The sequence below is a fragment of the Stegodyphus dumicola genome, chromosome 3, assembly GCF_044657685.1.
Source record: "Stegodyphus dumicola isolate Sdum_Otavi_A_Nest chromosome 3, ASM4465768v1".
NCBI lineage: Eukaryota > Metazoa > Arthropoda > Arachnida > Araneae > Eresidae > Stegodyphus > Stegodyphus dumicola.
The window spans coordinates 43673091-43696508 of NC_140770.1; the positions used below are offsets into that span (position 1 = coordinate 43673091).

At 31.3% G+C, this 23418-nt stretch overlaps 1 protein-coding gene across 5 annotated transcripts in view; it reads right to left on the reverse strand.

Annotated features, from left to right (window-relative positions):
* The window catches only part of LOC118189396 (transmembrane channel-like protein 5), a 202763-nt gene that overhangs the window by 148925 nt on the left and 30420 nt on the right, over positions 1 to 23418 (reverse strand). For all 5 annotated transcript variants that reach the window (XM_085812818.1, XM_085812819.1, XM_085812817.1 and 2 more), the window contains exons 4-8: positions 19227 to 19369; positions 14962 to 15138; positions 9651 to 9917; positions 2822 to 2970; positions 2560 to 2710 (exon numbers count right to left, since the gene is read on the reverse strand). In XM_085812818.1, the coding sequence (XP_085668944.1) occupies positions 2560 to 2710; positions 2822 to 2970; positions 9651 to 9917; positions 14962 to 15138; positions 19227 to 19369 (887 nt within the window). The remainder of the gene's footprint in view (positions 1 to 2559; positions 2711 to 2821; positions 2971 to 9650; positions 9918 to 14961; positions 15139 to 19226; positions 19370 to 23418) is intronic.

Genomic DNA, 23418 nt, shown 5'->3' on the forward strand with positions numbered 1-23418 from the left:
GGCAGTTGAGTTGGCAGTCAATCCCATTCCTGCAGTAAAGCAGTTTTCAACTCTGGGATGGTTCTTGGAGGAAGAAGGCAAGATGAAACTGCCCTGTCAAGAGCATTCAAGACATGCCCTACAGGGTTAATGTCAGAAAATCTGGCTAGCCAAACTATGCAGCAAATATCCTCACTTTTCAGGTAACTGCTGAGCCCTATGAGGATGAGCATTGTCATCTACTAACAAGAACTCAGGAGTAATGGCTGCCCAAACCATTATTCACGATTGTAATGATCCTCTAGGAACTTATCAGAGATAAGGTACTCTCAAAATACAGGTACACTGATAATCAGTGTCCTGGATGAATCTCAACTTATCTGTAAAGAGCATGATGCTCCATTGAAGTTTGATCCAAGACTAAGGTTGTCTATACCATGCTAAACATGCTCTGTTGTATGCTGCAGTGAGTGGGATGCAAACAGCAGATCTTTTCACATGCAGGACTATCTTATGAAGCCTTCGGGCAACTGCACACCATGAAACTTCGATCCCCATGTAAACATACAGCTCATGTGACAACTGTGAAGCTGTAGCATGCTGAAAATGAGAAATAACAATCCTCATTTGTCTTTGTGGATCTTGGTCAATCTAGTCTAATAAAAGTCTAGGTCTTCTTGATACGGATCCAGAGTCCTGAAACTGTTTACACAAATTGCAAATGATGCTGTGCATTATACTGAGCTGTGTAACCACCCGCGCTTGTGATCAACTTGCCTCCAATCTACCGACAATGCTCCATCTCATTCTGTCATTTATACGTTAATGGCTACTCATTTTATCTGATACCTTACAAAATTTATTCAATGCCTGTTAGAAACAGGGTGAATGTCATGAAGGAGTACAACCACACAAATCAGTGAAAACCCCTCAAGTGCTTATATCCCCTCCACAAACACAGCTCCGCAAACATGCATATGTATGCCAGCATATTCAACTCTGAATATCTACACAATTCTTTGGTAGCACAATTAATACCTTAGTTCAATACTTTTCATAAAAATAGGCACAAATTGCAAATTCTATTAATTTTTACAGGTGTATTTTGGCAACACAAGGCAATGCCTTTGGAGGGATGCAAATAATCAAAGAACCTTTATTTTACTAGAATACTATAAAATATTGTATATTCAATACTTATACAAATTAAGAGAATTAAATTTTAAGACATACACAAGACACTAAAAGCAAATGCATTTTATAAGAAAGTTTTCAGCAAAAGATAAAAGTTTTCATAACAAAAATCTGATTAGAATTTACACTATTTCTTCTAGATATCATTGATCTTTCATTTTCAGTATCAGAATAAGAAAGAAAAAAAAAAAAGACTTTTAAAATCACTTTTGATTTGTTAACAACAATAATATACCTATTTAAATTAGTAATTTTTAAAAAGTAATTACTTTGAAATTATTAGTAATGTGACCTAAATATATACTGTTACGAATTTTGTATTTAGATAGCTAATATTAGTAGAATTATAGTTAAACTTGTTTTATTTCCCAGTGCAATGCAGCACGTGATAAATTTTAAGAGAAAGCTAAGCTGAAAAATAAAAATACAGGAGCAAATGCATTTAGCATTGAATAAAGGTTTATCTCGTTAATTTATATTTAATTTGAATAAATGTAATTGACAACTATGTTAGCTGTAACTGTAGTTCTACACTTTTGCTTTCCAGAAATCTCGAGAAGCAAAGAAATTACCAGAGGTCTCTCACGACTGATTTAAAGCTATAAAAAGCCAGACAGTGAACATCTCATTTCAGTTGTTTTGTTAGCTGCTGTTGTTATTGCTTAGAGTTCAGCAAAAGATTTGATTAGCTTTCTCTTTGCATTGCATTGTATTTTAACGTTTTTAGTAGTTTAAATATAGCTACTGATTATATTGTGAAATTGTACGAATATCTCCGAGGAGCAATCCACCATTCTGTTATATTTCTTGTGATAAGAATAAATTTTATTAACCTTTTATCAGACTTGTGCATTCAATCTATTATGAACCCATATGCATGCAACAATACCTTAACATTAAATAAATGGTGCTTCTCTGCTTTTGCCTCCATTTAATTTTCTATGACCAAACAGTGTAAATATTTCTAAATATAGTAGCCAATAATAATTTTTTTTTTTCATCTTTTGTTAAAGTTATTTTTTGACTGAGATTAAAATATCTGTTTTCTTGCAGTGGCAATATTTTAAATGTTTAGAAATGAATTGTCTTCTACATGCTACTGAAGTATAACTGTGAAAATTCACATATTTTCATTTTTTATATCTATCCACATACGTTATATGAATATTTTATAAACAAATTAATTTGTTTAAAATTGCTATCAGTGTTATTATCACACTTGCTTTCTTTCTTAATATATATCATATTTATGTAGTAAAGTTGCTATAATGAAGTATTTACTAGCAAACAAAATCTGAGACTGTACCATACTGAAAAAAATCAGTGTATGTTGTGAGTTCACAGAAAGGTACCAAATAAATTTTTTTAATAAATCAGTACATTTACCTTAATTTCATTACAGAAAGCCCGTTTCCGTAGTCTTGCAGCATCTTCTGTTTCAATACCATAATCCCAAGCAGAAAATATTTTATTGCAGAACACATTTTTCATCTCTCCAGAAGTATCAACATAGTTTTTTTGATAGGCATTGGTAAGCCTGTAATATAAAAATAATAACTGCAAAATTCTGAAAAATAATCCCTTCTTTTACTCATATACATAATGTGCAACTGATTAACTTACATAATGTGCAAAATGATTAACTTACGAATAGCTTACAGCCAGCAGATTTATTAATGAATTTACACCAATGATAAATAAATATGCTAAAGGCATGCTGTAATGAAGACCAGGAAGAACACTAATTGTACTACTTGTGTAATGCCCAAAATAAAATGTTGAATTTGTCATCCAACCCTACAGAAAAATTTTTAAAAATATTATAAACATGACAAATACATATCCAAACACATATATTTTGAATGCATGCATGTACACATATACACATTAATATTAGAATATTATTGCCTACATTTTCAGAATACAGTACAAAGTCTTTAATCTGGACTCGTCGGGAAGTTCGGCAATTCCGGATTAGGGATTTTTCTGGATTATTGATCATCAATTTAAATCTGGCAAGATGGCTTGCAGAAATTATACAATTAAAAATATGAAACCGTAATTTATGAAATAAAAAGCAATTATGATCTAAAGGGTATGAAATTTTACATAAAAAAAAGCTTAATATTTGTTTACTTTATTAAACATTTCTTTCAATGTACGCATATGTAAAGCATGCATTATGCGCATTCTTTATGCATATGCATAAAGTTTGTGTCTTTGAGGTCCGGATTATAAATCATTATAGATCATTCCGGTCCGGATTATAGATCATTCCGGACGTCCGGATTATGGACTTTGTACTGTATAATGAAGGTAAAATGAAAAAAGAAATACAATAAAAATTTTAAATTACAGATTCCCCCCCCCCCTCTGAAAAACAGGGACATATGTTTGATGGTCATCGAAAACGATGTTGTTTTATTCAAAATTTACACCAAATTTAAGTTGCATTTAAATCTAATTTCAAACAACAAAGATGTTAATGCTCCATTTAACATGAGCCAATGATTATTTATTGCTGATAAAAACATATACAAACATATTCAATGAATTTTCATAATGATACAAAAGCATGCTGACTAAAGAGTAGCCTTTCCTCCCCAATTTAACATAAATTTGCACTTATATACATCAGTGCTAAAGCTATAGCATTAAACTTACATACTCTTCCCTCTTGCCGAATCAGTACTTCTTGCATCCAATTAATATAGTTGTTCATTACCAGTAGTATTCACTTTTTATTTATCTTTAAAATGGAATCAAAATTTACACCAAATGCACTGGTAATAAATTTAAAAGACAATTACTTTAGAAGAAAAGTTTATATAAAACAGAAAATTACAACAATAGTTTAGGATACAAATCAATCTATTTTGACAATGAAGGACAAAACTAGCACTGCTGAAAGCATGGAAGGTGCAGTAAAGTTGAAGGGCAGAATCATTACCAAAAAGAGGCTAGGCCTGATCTCAGAGATGGAAAAACTGTTGTTAACCGAAGATCTGACACAGAAGTAGATCTCACTGAGTTTACTAACTATCCAAGAGAAAGCTAGCATCATAGGCAGTAGAGTACATTTAAAACTAGTTCTATATTGTTTGAATGTTTCAAGAAGTGTACGAATCTACACAGCACTAAAATCGTGTGAAACAACAAGTGCAGATAACAGAGGTAAGTAAATTCCTAGAAGTATTTCTCTGGAAAGCAAAATTGTAAATCGGAATATTTGTCTCAGCAAACATGTAATGTTGATGATGCTTTGTTTTGGGAGAGGATGACAGCAAAGACATTTATTGCAAAAGAGGAAATAGCTATGCCTGAATTTCAAGTCACAAAATATAAAATCAATGACATAATGAGCAGTAACACTTCAAGGAACTTGAAACTTAAACCATTTACCAAAGAACAGTATTTCTCTTCCCAAGCATCCACTTTCAGTACCAATTCTCAAAGCGAAATCCAATAATGCAAAATACTGTATTTTCTTTAGTGTTATTTCAGTTTGTTTTTATATTCTTCTATGTATTTTTCATACTTTTATCATTTACTAGACGCGTGCACAACCAATCACCTAAAATGTTTCTCAAAAAAGAAAAAACATAAAATTATTTTTATGAATCCAGCTAGCTTAATTTCATGGATCTGTAATGTAGTGATCTGGTTTCAGTTAGTAATTAATAAAGATGAACTGCATTTAAATTGCTTAGTCTGTTAATAACAGACAGATTTAATTTGAAGGAAAACAAAATATCTTAAGATATTTTGTTTTGTATATATTTGCGAAATGGCAATAATACTGGCACATGGAAGGTAAAAATATTTTACAGTAGGTGGAGACAACATATTCATTTCAAATCACTGTGTTAGTTGATTAAATTTGAAAGACAAATATCTCACAGTTTGCTGAATGTCAAAATGTTTCTTTTAAATTACTCAATTTTCTAATTACATTTTAAACATAAATATGTTATGCTTTCCCCAATGGCAACACACTGCTTTTAAATCACTGAATTTGTTAATTAAAATTTCATTAAATTGGCAAAATTTAAAATCTGGGCTTCAAGGCGCACATGTTCAAGTGCAGGATTGAACAAATTAAAAATTTAGTAGCTCTAAATTCTGTCTTTTTCCTACAATACAAGGAATAAATACCTGTACCTACATAGAGACAGATTTTTCATTATTTAATAGGAGATATCTCAATACATCTTCTCTTCATAAGCTCCACAAACTGGCCAAGGCTGTCTCTTCAAGTTTCTTTCCCTGATCCCATTCAGTGCAATAACCCTCTATGGGTTAATTCCAATTAAACTTAAATCCTCCTCGACATCATCTATCCACCTTTACATAAAGTTTCATTTATAAAATAATAATATAAAAAATATGTAAAAGATAAACTATTAATATGTGGATAAAAAAAAAGATGTAAAAGATAAACTATAATTTAAATATATTAAGCCTCTTAATACTTAATTTCGTATTTCTCTTATGTATTCCAAAAATAGCAATCTTTTCCTACATAGTAGCATTTTGAGATTAATCCATGTCATATGATTCTTGCATAACGCTGGTGACATAAATGGATTTTAAAACTAAAAAAACAGCCAATAATAATTTTACAGCAGTATTAATTATCTAATCAAATGCATTGAGAACCAAAACTAACTCATTCCAAATTGTGTACAAGATTTCGTCTTGTACACAACTGCATTTGCTTTCTACACTTTGGCCTGCTTGTTGAACTGCTGCTTGTTGCTCTCTTCTTACTGCAAAGCTATCAAATATGTAAATGTTTCAAAATAGGCACGAGTAGTATGCCAAGTTGATTATCTCTTTCAAAATAAAGATGAATACTTAATTTGCCTTGGCTGCTAAGTTTTCTATTTCTTAAGGATCAACAATTATGAAATGTAATATTACTACACCTATGTCTCAGTGTTCCTACATCATTTCTTCTAAATTTGTTTTCATTATATATACTATATGTTAGTTAATTACTCACATTACATATATAAGCACAATGCGCAAAATTTTGACCTAAATTGGTCTTTTTTCGTTTGTTCTTACAATCTTACTTATAATTACATATATATGTTACCGGCAAAGTTTGAAATATAATGCCTAAAATTAGCCGGCAATGTATGAAACGATTCATATTTCATACATTTCCTACGCATTCTATAGAATGCCAAATCACAAACAAGTAAAGTTTGAAATACATTTCTGATTCATTTCGGAGAACTGAAACTACTTACCAGAAGTTAATAAATGATGTAAAAAAGCCAAAATGAATAATAAAAAGGAACCATGGGACTACGAGCTGCTGAATCGCTAGGATATGGTGTTTGTGGAAAACAAAAGTATATTCATTCATTCTGTTAAAGAAAGCATCAGTACTATACAGTATTATGTCACCGGATGGTGGGTTATTTCTCATATTTCATGAAAATTCATTTGAGTACTGGACATGGACGACGTGCTTCAACCACATACTATACATTTACAAACACCTATGTCTTAACCCGGGATTCGAACCAGGCACTTCGGTACCAAAGTAGGCTCCCATTAGTTTTTCAAAATAACATTTGAACTTTTGAGGAATGAATGTCTTTTAAATACTAGCCTTGTCATAACCCTTTTTTTCATACTTTGCCTAAAGAGCATTTGTCATTCTATAGAATGCCTAGATATTATATACAATGCCTAGGGAAAGTATGTAATAATTCTCATATTTCATACTTTGCCTAAAAACGGCCATCATTCAATAGAATGCTGGTGTCTCATACTTTGCCCGAAACACATACACACACACACACATATATATATATATATAAGTACTCATTACTTAGATAACAGAAGAGGGGGAGTTGCTGTTTGACAATACACAATTTTAAGGGCAGGGAAGAAAAGTATCCAGACTAGTGTAAATTACAATATAAAAGATTATTTTTTAAAAATGAGCATTCCTACTCAGAATTACCATGTGATTTACTGATCAAATTATATTATAGGATCCATTAAACTATTAGAATCTAGTTGCTTATATTCTTAAATAATAAACTATGTATCTCTCATAAAAACACCTCAAAAGCTATTCTGGATGATAAAAGATAACTCACTTGGTTTGATTAATCCTTTTCCCAGCAATTAAAAAAAAAAAAAAAAAAAACTATGTTTACCAACCTGGAACCTAATAAGAACACTAACCTACTAAATCAATGAGGAATCTACTAAATCAAGCTAGCAAAAGCCTAAAATGTGAGTGAGTGCAGTAATAGCTTAGAGAGAGTGTAGCCAAAAGGCAAGCATGCGCAAGTCAGAATCTCTAGCTTTCTAACTAAGTGAAACTTCGATTTAAGTACTGCTCTTCCTTCATTTGCATTAATCATGACTCTAAAAACCCACTCTGGCAGGAAATTTGTAAGCTGAAATTAGAAGGGACATTAAAGTAACTTTAACTAAAAATAACTGTTAAAAACTTAGGATAAATCTTACAAAGTTTTTAATATTCTCATGGGGAAACTGAAATTCTTGCATAAAACTAATCAATGGCAGAGTAGATAAACCTATTATATGTGGAAAACTTTATTTACCACACAATGCCTAATAAAAGATCGGTTACATGGAATTTTTAATACTTTTGTCATGCATTATAAAAATGAGTCAGTTACTCTTAAAGCATTCTCAAAGAGATAACCCTTCACCAAAGCAATAAGCTTTATATATAAGCTTAATTAAGTAAGCTAATAAAATAAAAACACAAATTTTTAAATTTCAAAGCAATAATTTTTTATTATTTTTTTTTTATTATTATTATTTATTCATAATTTTTGTAGTTTTATTTTAAAACTGAAACAGAGAACAGATTTCTAAAATATTTCTTCTGTTTTCTTCCAATTAAAAATACACTCAAACCCTAATGCATTTAAAGGTAATACAAATGGTAATAATAGGGTATTTTAGGAGTAGAAGAAAATAGAGCATTTAAAAAAAAAAAAAAAAAAAAAATTTAAAAACTGGATAATGAAACACCCCAAAAAAATTAGTTAGCACTGTCAAATCTGTCAAGAGAAGTGATGATTAATTTTCTGATAAATTCATTGGCCACTATCTGCAACATTTGTACAGATATCGAAAGACTGCAACCTCTATGAACAGTGAAGCATTTAAGGAGTGCTTTTCAACACCCTCATGCTTGCCTTTTTCAATATCTTCCTCGCATCCAAATTTTTTCCTATGAGCATAAGTAATTGAATTTTAATTTTTCAGGCATATAATAGCAACCATAAATTTAGATAAACCATATTCTCAGCGGATTCCAACTTGGCTACAGCCATTTGGTAATTTTTTAATAATTCTCACCTTATTTTCAATGCAAAAAGCTTAATATTTATAACTTATTATATAGATGACTTTTCAACAGACAAAATTTTCATCAATACAGTGTGAAGACAGATCAAGTAATATGTGAAGTATTGCCCATGTAGAAAAGCTGAAAATTTCATCACTCACTTGTCCTATCTAATATTTAACGAATATGTATTCATTTCAAGTTATAGCTGTAAGCCAAAAATACAGCCATAACTTGAACCAAGGGGCCAGCCCTTATAAAAAATAATCCAAATCTTGAAAAATACCTAAAAATGCAAAATCCTCATTCCAAACATGAAATTTAAAAGATGTTTTAAAGAACAGAAAAAAAATATAGAGATAAGGATATAAAATTTCTGTTAACAATGAATCATCTCTATAGTGCCACACTTATAAGAATCTAATCATTTTTTCTTGACTAGCAAATATTTTAAAATTCCTGTTACAGCATCAAGCTTGAACAGAGCTCTGTATGATAGCTTAGCCAAAGTATTTGAATGGAATCATGGAACCCACTCAAATTCCTTGGCTCAATGGCCACAGCATCATACATTTTGATCTCTTTGATATGCTTATTGTATGCCTTGATTTTTAAAGAATCAGGTGCTATATCTGCATCTCATAATATTTGTTTAGAACGCACAGAAATGTGGGCATGAAGAATAGTAACATAAAAATGCTTGTTGACATCCTCAGAGTCTAAATATGGATAACTCTTCAAGGGTTAGTAATTTCTTATGTAAAACTTGTAAAAATTATATAAAATATCAATTAAAGAAAAGGGAAACAAACTTTTATGAAGCGTATCTATAAAATGTGTTACATCCAATTTTCAGATATTTGGAGGTTTATTAGCTGTACAAAATAGCTGATAGAATCAAGAAGTTTGTCATAACCAGAAGGTTCATCATACACTATGTTTTTCTAGCAGAGTTTCTCTGTATATCCGTGTATATGCAAAAGAGACACACAAAGCAATTATCATTATTTCTATTGCATATTTAATTAATTCATCTTAATTTGTGAGGCAAGATAACATCATGAAAAAGACATGCAGAATATCAGTTAAAGTATAATGCAATATAAAATTTAAAATTACTTACAGAACCAGTGAGCAAATCTTCTGGAGAAAAAGGTACACTAATATTATGTATACCCGCTTCTGAAGACTCGTAGATGAACTGAGGAATAAGCACAAACAACAAAAGTAAGAAAAAATTGCACAGATTAATATACAAAAGCCAGCGCACGAAAATAAAATACGATGCAACACCAGATCCAAACTGTCCTTGAATGTTTTTGATTGGAGAATGCCAGACAGAAAACAAATACGATAAATTTTTCACTTCATACACAAATTTGTGCCATGCCTGGGAAAAAAAAGAATAATAATTATTATTAAGTTCACAGCTAATAACAAATAAGAAACATAATTTTCTTATCTACAGTTAAAAAAAGGGGGTTATTTCTCAAAATAATAAGCTATTGAGCTCTAAAAAAATCATTTAAGATTTTCATTCACTATTCAATCAATAAAGTAATATACTAACCAATACTAACCAATACCAACATACTAACAGATTTAACTCACTAGCAAAGTGAGAAAAGAGCATAATTCTCCAATATATATTTCTGTTTATAACAGCTTTTAATTTAGCTATTTCTTAATTTTTCAATGCCATTTTAGCACTGATTTATGTTGTAGAATTCCAGGTACAGGACTACTTCTGTGTCTGTGGGTAAATCATTTCAGGACATATTGCAGATAAAAACAAACTTGATATACAACAGGATATTCATAGAAAAATTTGGTGAAACTTGAATCTATGAATCTGGCATAGTAAGACAATATCAATATTAATTAGAAATAAAAACTCTTGCTTGCATATATTAAATAAGAAAGTTTAAAAGTTTAAGGTGATGAATAAATGCCGAGTCAAAAATTATGTCATGCAGGTTCTGTTATAAAGCATAATGGACTATTTCAAAAGATGGGAAAATTTAAAATCTCTTTTTGCAACAAAAAAATTCAAAGAACATTGTGTCTGAAAATTTTACAATGAAACATACCTATACATAACATGTACAATAAGGAAATTTCCCTTAAGGATATATATATATATATATATATGATGTACCAGCTTTTGTCCAGAATAAATAAATTGGTGAAGAATATCATAGATGTAGTTGTAGCTCAAAAGTATCAAACGATAAGTTTAAAAAAACAGGATCCATTTATTATTATTCAGGAGAAATAGCAGTTACAAAGAACTACTAGTAACTTTTGTATGAAGTTTACTGCATCATTACATTAAAAAAAAAAAAAAGACCCTGATATTTCTTTGCGAGTCCTTTTATAGCCTCTGAAAAGGCGGAGCTTCCAAGAAATGACGTCAGCCATTCCAGTTCACTTTAAATATCTCCAGAACATTCTATAACTGTACGTGTAGAAAAGGCGGGAAAAACAACTTGACTATGGGGCTGTGGATTTAATTCCATGTACTTTCAAATAAGAGACCATTGCCATTAAAAATGAAAAGAACATACAGTTAGGTTAGAATTTTAAGTGCATTTTTGACTATGGAATTTTATTATATATATTAATTTGCTATGGGATTCAGTGGCATATAGCATTATGTGGTGATAGCACAATATCTATAATGAGAAATAGTAGAAGAGTTTGGTTGGAGTATGCACTTCACCAAGCTGAGAACATCTGATAAACATGCACGGCTAAAGAGAAAACAATGAAATGAAGGAAAACCAGAACCATAAAAACAACAAGAAATAATTCACAAAAAAACTTTTCCTACATTATTGCTGCAAACACTGGATGTGGATAAATGAAAGATGTCTTTAATGTTATGAACAAATTCAAAACATTTGAACGATAAGCATGGGGATATTGAAACCAGAATTTCTCAGTTGAAGAACCCTAAGGAATCTGAATGAACCAATAAGAACAAGTACATCTGAAAAAACAAATGCAAGAAAGTACAGGCAAGGGCTGCCACTGAAAGAAGAGAGAGAAGATGAAGATCTGCCATACTGGCAAATAATCGCAACCACACATGATTTCTTCATTGAAACCTTGCCTATGTGTGGCTTTGTATGCAAGCATAGCCCGGAACTGTAATTCTGTGCATTCCCCCACTCCATGTTTCAGACAACACTGTCGCACAAAAAACTCCAGTACTTACACATTGAACTGTTACAGCGTGTGTGTATGTATTTTGGGCTTTTATGAGACTTTTCTAATCAGAAAGGTTTGTTATGTGCTTCAGTAAGCCTCACTGATTTTAATAATTCACACTAAATTTTTATCCCTAACATTCAAAATTATGGATCACTTTTTGAAATCTGAAACTTTTAAACTGAAAGAAAGCAATGACTATACAGTCAAAAGTCGTTAATTTGGACACCCATAATCCGGAATAATCTATAATCCGGACCTCAAAGCTACAAACTTTCTGCGCATGCGTCGCATTGACGCATGCGCATAAGACCTTTACGGCTGCGAATTTGCGTGTGCAAAATACGTTTATGAATGCGCGTTTAATGTATAACGGACGGTATAAGCTAAGCGCTAATTATCTATTTCAGTTAATGTTGCAGATTGCGTTGTTCCTTAATCTTCGAATTGGATCCGGCTTATTATTTTTTGCAGACTGTTAGAGCAATTTTATAAAAGTAAGCTTGAACTTTCGATTATGTCAAATAGAATTTCCAATTTATATTTACTAATATGTAACGGATCTACAAAGCGAAAGTATGTTTCAGAGTCCATTAAACAAAAAGTGGAATTGCTGCAAAAAATGGATAAAGGCATATCCTTTGTTTATCTAAACTTTAACGTTTGTTTATCTAAGCTTTGTTTATCTTTAACGCTGGCACGCAATGAATTGGAAGTTGATTTGTCAGCACTATCCTTATCTTCAGGGCAGATGTTTTTTATTTTATTTGGCTTATAATTGCTTACTAAATGTGTAGTATTTCATTTCGATATACTCTGTCTTTGATATGATTTAAATCAAATGCCTCATCATTATAATTCGAAGAAAGTGACACAGAGGTTATTGAAAACGAAAACATTTCGAGGTATTCTCAACACAGCAATTATAGGACTTGAACAGCAGAACTTTGTAACTGAACAAGAAATTATGTATGTTTATAGAATTAAAGAGAATGTATTATCACATAAAAAACGAAGCAACTTAAACAACTTACATTGAAAGAAATGTTTAATAAAGTAAACAAATAAATATTAAGCTTTTTTTTTTTTTTTTTTTTTTTTTTGTAAATTTTGATACACTTTAGGTCATAATTGTTCTTTATTTCGTAAATTATGGTTTCATATTTTTAATTTTATAATTTCTTCATGCCATTTTACCAGATTTAAACTGATGATCTATTATCCGGAAAAATCGATAATCCGGAATCGCCAAAGTCCCAACGAGTCCGGATGAAGGACTTTTGACTGTAGTAACAATCAACAAAGAGAAAATAATGAAATTAACAAGAGTAAACCTACTACAATTCCAAAAGAAGATGCTTAGAAAAAAGGAAAGAAAACTCAATAGTACAACAAAAAAATATCTTAAATTTGGATTCTCATGGACTGGAGATGAAAAAGTACTTTGCGTCATTTACTTAAAAAATAACAAATGAAATCATGAAACCATCCAATTTAAAATAAACTACTTGAGACAAACTATAATCAGTACAAAGATAAACCAAACTTTTTTTTAAAAAAACAAACTAAGGATTTAGCACTCTTGGAATTATTTCAAACTACATATAACTGAAAGCTAGTCTTAAAAATCATTCTACTACTTCTGGCAATGTTGACAGGGATTAAAGACCTGATATTTAAAGAGTGTATTTAAAATTTTTACTTTCATTTTCACATTCTATTGATTTGTTTCATTTCTTTTAATATACAAATACTTTACAAATATCTAATATTTTATTGCACATTATACTTTAAAAAATATAAATGTGTACATACTAAAATACTCCCTTTTCATAAGCTTTTATATGTTTATTAGCAAGTCAAAAATTCTTAACAATCCCCAGTTATTAAAAGTTATATTACAAACAAAGAAGTTACAAAATATTTCAGTACAAATGCTATTGTCTTGTCAATAACATCAAATCTTTCATTATATTGCTTTTCTGCACTTTTAAGCAAAATTTAAAATAAATCATGAGGATAAATACTATTTCCAAGAGTCTGCAGACACTAACATATACATACACTGCAAAAAAAAAAAAAAAAAAAAAAAAAAAAAAAATTGAAAGTTCTATATTTTTTGTTTTACTGGACTGACTGACAAAATTTCATTTGTGTTTTTCGTGTCTCAAAAATGTGATTTAGGATACATATTACATTTATATAAAGTATTGCTTCAACTTATTGATTTCTTCTTTCACAGTTTGAAATTTGGGTTCAATCCAAATAAAATTTGCAGTTATTTCCTGATTTATTTTTTAAATTTGTACTTTTTAGTAATTTTTATAAATTTTTTGAAAAGATTTTTCAATTGTAACCTAAAAGATTTTTATCATCATCTTAAAGTAGATGTATTTCTAGGTATGCCAGCAAAATATTAAAAAGATTTTTATGCAAAATTTCCTAGGAAATATGTCATTTATATATTGGGGCATTTTTTTAATCTGACATATTTGTTATATGTGATAATAAATGTGAAATGTGGTTTACTCACTTTGTTGAAATTATTTGAAAGAATGAATGATAAACCTTTTTTCTGCTTGTGCACAATGAAAAAAGGGAAAAGAAAATAGGTTACTATAAATTAAGAATTTTGCCAGGTAAATTATACTTGGCACAAACTGAAAAAATTGCACCAAGATAAATTTTTTAATTTTTTGGTAAGTTCCTCACCAAATTTTACAAAAGTTAATATTTAAGCATAATTTGAGTCGTAGAATCGAAATATGGAAAAAAAAATCGCATGTCACGTCAGAAAGAAATCTGTTATTGCGTCAAAATACCTATGATAAATAACCGTGCTATATATAAATCTAATATCTATCCTAAGTCGCACTTTCAAGACATGAAAAACTCAAGTTAAATTTCATTGATTGGCCCAGTATAAGAGGAAACATAGAACTGTCCCCCCCCTTTTTTGTGCACAGTGTACATAAATTTCCTACACCGTTCATACGATGTTATACCTCAATATCATATTATATTAATATTATCTTAATACAAGAAAGAAAATTAAAATGCAAATGACTTAAACATATCATCACGTCAAGTTAAAAACCATGCCTCTGGCAATAAGCGAGATCATAATAAAGCACTAAATAATTTTCTTTCAAATTCATTTAAACCAACACATAAGGATGAGATTGCAAAGTAATCTCATACTACAACAATATATGAATTACCATGGAAAGTCTTAGCTTGAATCTGGTAAGTCTGTCTAAAATTTGACTAGCTTCTTTTTCTCTGTATTCAGCATCTAGTTTTTCCTTTACTTGTCTCTTAATGGTTAAACTTTGATGCATTTCTCGTAATGTATTTACTTTTTCTCTTTCAGTCTGATCAGGAATTAAATTCAGTATCTGAAAAAAAGCCATAAGGGTACATGTAATACAAGAAATTAATACAACACAATACCTAAAATTTCAAAAAATGTATGAAAACATGCATATATGCAAAAAAGTCATAAAAAATCAATAATGAAATACACTACCCTTCAAAGTTAAGGAACAGCATGTTTTTGTGCCTAATTTGAGAACGAAGCAACATAAAAACAAGAAAATTACAGGACATGTTCAAGAAACAGTTCTTTAATGAATGCAGCATAAAATATTTCTCAAGTTCAACACAAACATGAATTACAACAAAAAATTGCATTCTTGGCAGAGAAAACCAGCCTTGGAGAAACAATATATCAGTGTTTGAAAAAAAAAAAAAAATGGGGTGGTAATATTACAAAAATGGGTTCTAATAAGGAATGCTTCCAACCCTAACTGCAATACATTGGCGCCAGCGATGTTCCATGCTGTAAATTAACACGTTGACTGCCCAACACGAGATAACTCAAATCAGCGCTCTTCTTCAGGACACCCAATATGAGTTATCTCATAATTTCTTGACTTGCCCCTTTTGCACCATTACGAGTTACATGCTTGCTTAGCGCTTGTTTTAACTGTACCAAAGCGACAAGTCAAAGCATGTCTGTATAAATCAACTTGTAGTGGGCTTCTGCGAAGAGTTTTGTCTAGCAAAAGCTGACTATGAGATAATTCATAGGACCCTTTTTTCTACCAAAAAAAAAAAAAAAAAAAATCCTGTAAACTTTTTAATGATTTTTACGAATTATAATTAATATTTTTAATGATATAATACGATTAAATCCATTTGGCTTCTCAGACCTGAATCCGAAAAGCGCCGTGGCAGTCAACGTGTTAAGTTGTCAGTCAGTGAAATGGGAAGCAACAACCAGACACGCAGTAATCCTTGTTCAAGCTCATCTAAAGCCTTGGAGAAAGACTCAAAGCAACAACCTGTCTTCTAATGTAGTCCCAAAGATGCTCTATTGGATTCAGGTCTGGGGATTGAGCTGGCCATTCCATTCGTTCCATACCGTGACCTTCAAAATATTCTTCAGCAACCCAAGCTCAGTGAGGTTGTGCATTACCATCCATCAAAAGAAATCCAGACCAATAGCAGTGGCATGCAGGTGGACATATTGATCATGGATCTTGTCTCAATATCTCATGCCAGTCAAGTTTCTCCATGGAATATGTGCAGGTCAGTGTGACCACCGAGAGAGATCCCAACTCAAACCATTACTCCACTGCCTCTGTATCATCTTTCCACAGTGTGGGATTGGTTGCATTTTGGTGCGCTATTTCCTCCAGATCAGCCGACGACTTGAATAACTCTCCAATGTGAACCTGGACTTACCTGTGGAGAGAAAAAATACCCATTGTTGACTGGTCCAGAAGACGTGTTCTCTTGCACAATATAAACGAGCACCTCTGTGTCCTCGGGCAAGGAGACACAAACAGCAGGTCATATAGCATACAGAGCTGTACTGTGGAGGTGTCTGCACACTGTAATAGCTGACAGTCTTGTTCCTGTTGCCACTAAATGATCTGCTATAAGCTGAGGCACAGTTATGTTATGCCTCCTTTGGGCTGGAAAGAGCTAAATAACGGTCTCCTGCAGGTGTTTTAACTATAGGTTTGCTCAGAACAGATCTTCCAAACACAAAATCCTCGGATTCAAACTGATTCCACAGTCGGCGGACCACATTATGAGAGACATTGAGAGGTCTAGCAGCATCAGTTTCTGACATCCCCATTTCCATCTATCCCATCACCCACAACCCCAATGAATTGAGCAAAAGACTTCTCCTGGACATTGATAGACTCGCCTGGATATTATCCACGAAACTGTAATAACAAATGAAGATCAAAACTCGTGAACAAAAATTTCAGAAGCTTAAAAAATACAATTTCAAAAGAGGTAATTCCAAAATCTGGAAGCATTATCTTATATATGCAATCCCCAACACAGGATAACCAACAAAAAGCTATCTATTGGCATACTCTCCTACCACAGTGAATAATAGCTCCTTTAAGTATGACACATTTCCAATAATCACACATCAAAGAGAGACACAATGCACTAATATGCAACACAAATTATTTGAAAACTGATTTAAGTATAGATGTAACGCAGAATTTTTTTAGTTCAATATTGTAATTTTTTCCTTTTCAAAACTTGTGAATTAATATTAAGAAAAGTTACAAAAAAGTGTATTTAGACAAATTGAAATCAAGGTCATAAATACACCATAATTTACACATAATGAAAAGCACTGAACATATTGAAACATAATGAAAAAAATCATATCGCAGAATTAATTATGCTGTTAATTCTCTTCCTATACGAGAAAGGTGTGTCGCAAATTTTGCAACTAATCATCTAATTCAGATATACCCAGAGAAGGCTGTAACTGTCTTTAAAGCATGTACCAGATAAGTCCTATTAATGACAAACCTAGTGACCTCTATGGCCATGAAAGAGTATTAAATATTTAAAGACACAGCTATTAAAAATCATGCAGTATGTAATTAAGCACTATTTCATTGGCAAATGGACCAATGAAATAGCGCTTCATGAATCAGGCTTTGGGAGAAACCATACGACAGGCTGCAGAATGTTGTCAGTTTACATGAGGGCCACCATATAACTCTTCAGCATAGTTATAGATGACTAGTTCTCCACTACAGACTGGTATGTAAGACGTGATGACTGTGTCATTCAACAACAAATGAGGGATTGAAACAATAGTTGCCCCACCTCCACATAAGCAATCATCAGAAATAAGACAGATACGGATTTGCTGCTAAAACAACAATCCTCCAATCACACACTAGTCGGGGTGATCAATCCTAACACCTCCGCACATATGTATAATTTGGTGGTAGCCTCTTTAATAAACATTGAAACCTCATGCCAGTTATCTCAACAGTATCCTTTGACAGAATAAGAAATATAAAGGATATAACAAATACTTTTAACCCTCTCTGATGGGTGTCACATATGCATCAGCTGCCAATGTTACCTCACAGCCGGGTGTGTCATATATGAATTCATTTAAATTTACTCTTAGGGTGCAAGTACCTCACATGAATTTTTAGACAGAACATTTAATTAGTATTTTTTATTACCAATATATCTGTTATGGAGGAATTTATTGAGTGGATAATCCATTGCAGTATTTTTTTATTTTTGGTATTTTGGCTTGAAATCAAAATGGAAATTGTGGAGAGAGTAATGCAAATAAAACAAAGCTGATTATTAACTGCATCAGCTGATATAAACACATAGGGATATTCTCGATTTTTCTGAATAATTTTGTTTTGATTTCTGAAGATATGGAAATATATGTCCTATTGTTTTAGAAATTTTATTCATTCCTCTTAATTCTCCACTGCCCCCTGCCAAATGGCTGGACACCTGGCACTGCATATACTTACACTTTACCAAACACACATTTACCTCTTTTACTCAATTAAAAAAATAATCCACATTTACCTCTTTTACTCAAGTAAAAAAATAATCTAGCCACAGCAGCCACTGAGAATGTTGTCCACTGAGAATGTTGTCACTGGGGGTGATCAAATCCCATGAGAAGTGGAAAATTTCATCTCAGTTTTGATACAGAATACCCCAGGGAAGGCCTGAGGTCCTCTACCACACCAGTATTTTAAGAACTCTCTTGTAGCAGAGATACTATATACTTACAAACACCCAAGCCTTCTCAGGGATTCAAAACTGGATCCAGAGATCTGGCAGTTAGCATTGAAGTCTGGCTAACCTTAAGGCAATACTATGCACATTGTTTAGCAGAACACTTTTATACTTCATATGATAAGGAAAATATAAAGTTATAAAATTAATTTTGACAAATACATGAGTGCTCTTTTCATAATGTACAAAAAATTGGAACAGTTGCAGTGTAAATTTAATTTCTGAAAATTTGTTTCCTAAGTTAGGCTTAGCAGTGCAAACTGCACATCCACATAATTTGCATACACATGAAATGAATAAAAAATAAACACAGTAAATCAGCACTGCATAACAAATGCATCTTGAATCCTACATTATTGCAGAGTAAGGCAATATTTACTTCATATATCTTTTCTACATCAAGATTTGCTCGTCTTGCACCAAGAGTAGCATTCTTCAGTTGTAGAGTTCGATAAGTAGAATCCCTTCTACGAAGCCCACTACTCCCATCTCTTTCAACAGAGTCCTCTTTAAACAACTGATCTAAAAAAAAATGCAGGTAAAATAAATTCAAAGCATAAAACAAATAGAAGTAAATCAGAATATAGCAAAAGAATTAAAAATAAAAATCTAAATTTGCTCATCTCGTGATTTAATAATATAATTAAATGATATGTTAACTGAATGACAACGCATTTGTAACGTTTTGCTAAATATATATTGCAGATTTATTAGTTACCCAAAATTAGATTTTTACAAAGCATTTCACTTTATTTCTCTACAAATCTAATAGCAATTACATTAGCTCTTTGCTTTAAATAAAATACATAATTTTATTTTATGCAAATTATCAGCATCTTACATTGCAGATAATTTTTAAAAGTAGCAATTTTAACCAGAAAAATAGTTTCATATCAGATACACCTTGCATATCATATCTAATCTAATCAGGTACATCTTGTCTTGTACATCTTATCTGGTGGTCTTATCAGGTACATCTTAAGATGTAAAATCTTAGCCAAACACACAACAGCATAACAAACAAAATAAAACAAAACAAAATTACAATCTGAAAACTTCAGATAACAGTCTACCACTTTGAAGAATTACTCAATTATTAAAAAAAAAAAAAAAAAAAAAAAAAAAAATTAAAACATCAACATGAGAAAAATTTTTAAATACAAAAATTACAAGAACAAAAAAAAAAACTTCAGTGTGATCTTAGCATGGAGATTTCAATCTCATCTTTCAAGTGTTAATACTTGCAACAATTTTAAACTAAGCAGTTATGACAGACCTACTGATTTAAGAATTAGTCTCTAAGAAATTAAAGAACAGAGAATAAAAGCTAATATTTAAAATATGCTGTAAAATGACACAGTAAGAAAAAATTTGCTATGATATTTTTGGGTGCGTAAAGGTTCATAATAGATTGGATGTACACAGAACCAATGATAGGTTGATAAAATTTATTTTATCAAAAGAAACACTTAAGAGTTCTGAAATTTTCTGCAAAATAGTCACACAACTCTTCATAGTATCACAGAGTACAATCTGTAGTTATACCTCAAATTACTAATAATGTTAAACAGAATGCAATGCAAAGCATATCTAAAGAACAAAGCTAGCCTGGATATCTCTGAACTCATGCTGAAATAACAACTACAACAGAGGGACTGATGCTCTCACTGGTCTTATATAGTTCCCCTCCCCATTGAGATATTTCTAATACTTTCTGCTTATTTAAATTATTGAAATTTTAGCACTTGTTCAGTAGTACAAGAATAATGATGCAGTTATAGTTATCTAGTAAAAAAATTATCATTATTTAAAACAAATTATTACTATGGACAGACAGAAAGAAAAAAAAAAAAAAAAAAAAGGTACAGTCAAAAGTCGTTAATTCGGACACCCATAATCCGGAATGATCTATAATTCGGACCTCAAAGCTACAAACTTTCTGCGCATGCGTCGCGTTCACGCATGCGCACAGGTGTTTACGAGAGCGCGTAAGACCCTTACGGCTGCGAATATGTTTGTGCGCATGCGCGTTTAATGTGTAACGGAGTTATACGCTAAGCTAAAGTTATCTAATTCAGTTAATGTTGCAGATTGCGTTGTTCCTTAATCTTCGAATTGGATCCGGCTTATTATTTTTTGCAGACTGTTAGAGCAATTTTATAAAAGTAAGCTTGAACTTTCGATTATGTCAAATAGAATTTCCGATATATATTTACTACAAAGCGAAAGTATGTTTTGAAATCCGAAATCTGTTTATCAATTTTATGCTGCTCTGCGGTAGAGGGGGGGGGGCAGAAACGTCATTATTAGATTATGATAGATTAGAAAGATTATGTCAAATAGAATTTCCGATATATATTTACTAATATGTAGCTACAAAGTATTTACTAATATGTATCTACAAAGTACTTTTGTATCTACAAAGCGAAAGTATGTTTTGAAATCCGAAATCTGTTTATCAATTTCACGCGGGGGATTGGAAGTTAATCTGTCAGCACTATCCTTATCTTCAGGGCAGATGTTTTTATTTTATTTGGTTTATAATTCCATACTAAGTGTAGTATTTCATCTCGATGTACTCCGTCTTTGATATGATTTAAATCAAGTTCCTCGTCATTATAATTCGCTTCCGATAGTGAAGAAAGTGACCCAGAGGTTATTGAAAACGAAAACATTTCGATTGACAAATTAGTCGGTATTCTCAACACAGCAATTATAGGACTTGAACAGCCGAACTTTGTAACTAAACAAGAAATTATGTCTGTTTAATAGAATTAAAGAGAAAGTATTATCACATGAAACGAAGCAACTTACATTGAAGGAAATGTTTAATAAAGTAAACAAATAAATATTAAGCTTTTTCTTTTTGTAAATTTTGATACCCTTTAGATCATAACTGTTCTTTATTTCATAAATTACGGTTTCATATTTTTAATTTTGTAATTTCTGCATGCCATCTTACCAGATTTAAACTGATGATCTATAATCCGGAAAAATCGATAATCCGGAATCGCCGAAGTCCCGAGGAGTCCGGATTAACGACTTTTGACTGTATTATTTCTAGACACATGAAAAGAGAGCTATGCATGTATCAAAAATATTGACAGAAGAAACTGTTTTCAGTAACAACTGATGGTGCTCCAGCTTTAGAGGAAAAACTGCAGGATTTGTGAAATTAATTAAAAACGAACTTGACTGATCGCTTTTATCATTTTATTGCATCACACATGAAGAAAATCTTTTTACAAAGGCATCTATGCAATGATTTATAAGAAATAACAGAAAAGGTTGTTAAGATCTTAAACATGATAGCAACACTATCAGCATTAGTACCCAAGTACTTCAAAGCTTTCTTGACAGAGACTGAATTGAAATATGGAGATTTGCTGTTATGTTCAGAAATATGATGGTTAAGTTGAGGCAGATTTCTTAATATATTTGTAGAATGTTTTGATGAGATACAAATAAGAAATTGGTATACATGATCTCGGACTCCATGATAAAAAAATGTGTTTTTCATTTTTGTTCTTAACAGACACAATGAATCATTATAATAATTTCAATCTATGACTCAAGTTAAAATGTATGAAGAATGGAAGAGTTTTTCTTAGAAATTATGGTTACTTTAAACAGACATAAAAAAGGAAGAATTTCATTTCTTTCCTTTTAAAAGGGCAGCTTAAAAAAGAAAATATCGATGAGAGCAATCTTGATATATTCAAAAGTTGGGGCAAAATGTTTACTTTTATAATAAAGCCCGATGAAATAGAAGAAAATGTTTTAGGTCTGCAATATTTTCAATACCTTAAAATTTTAAATTTTAGAAATGATTGACATCAAAAGCTCAGTATTTCAGAAGGATAAATTTAAGACTTCGTGGAAAGATTTGGAAAAATCAGATTACGATCTTTTCATAATTAGCAGCGTGTTGGGCATTACTTCCTATGAAGTTTCATTTCAGAAAAATTTGGCTTTGCCACTTTGTCTGCATTCAGATCCTATAAATGTGAGCAAATATTTTTATTGCTTGAAATTAAGTATGATTAGAAGCAGTTTAACTACCGAAAATCAGATACTAGTATTCATCTTAAGATGACTAAACTATAAGCCAGACCTGATTAAATTGGTATCACAAGCTCAGTGTCAAGGGAGCTACTAATATCGAAGACAAAACTAAAGTTCATTCAGTTATGTTTGTTTTTATAACAATTAGAATTATAATTTTAATTTTTATGTTTAAAAGAAATTGTAATTATTTTCTCAATAAAATTTATCATATTATTCATCAAAAAGACTTTTAAAATGTAAATACCAACATTTTAATACACATATTTTGATTTATTCTGACACTCAGCCAAAAAAGGTCGAAACTGCCTGCACTGGACAGTTGTCTGTAAGAAGAAACATTTCATTCTTCAATTCATTATCCCCTTTCAAAAGCCATTCATTAAAAATTCCTGACATAATTTATGCCTTGAATTAAATCTAGTTTACTGGTAAACTCATTACTCCTTTAAAGTATTGGTCGGCATTCCCCCCCCCCAGATTACTAATGTTTTTTTTTTTGTTTG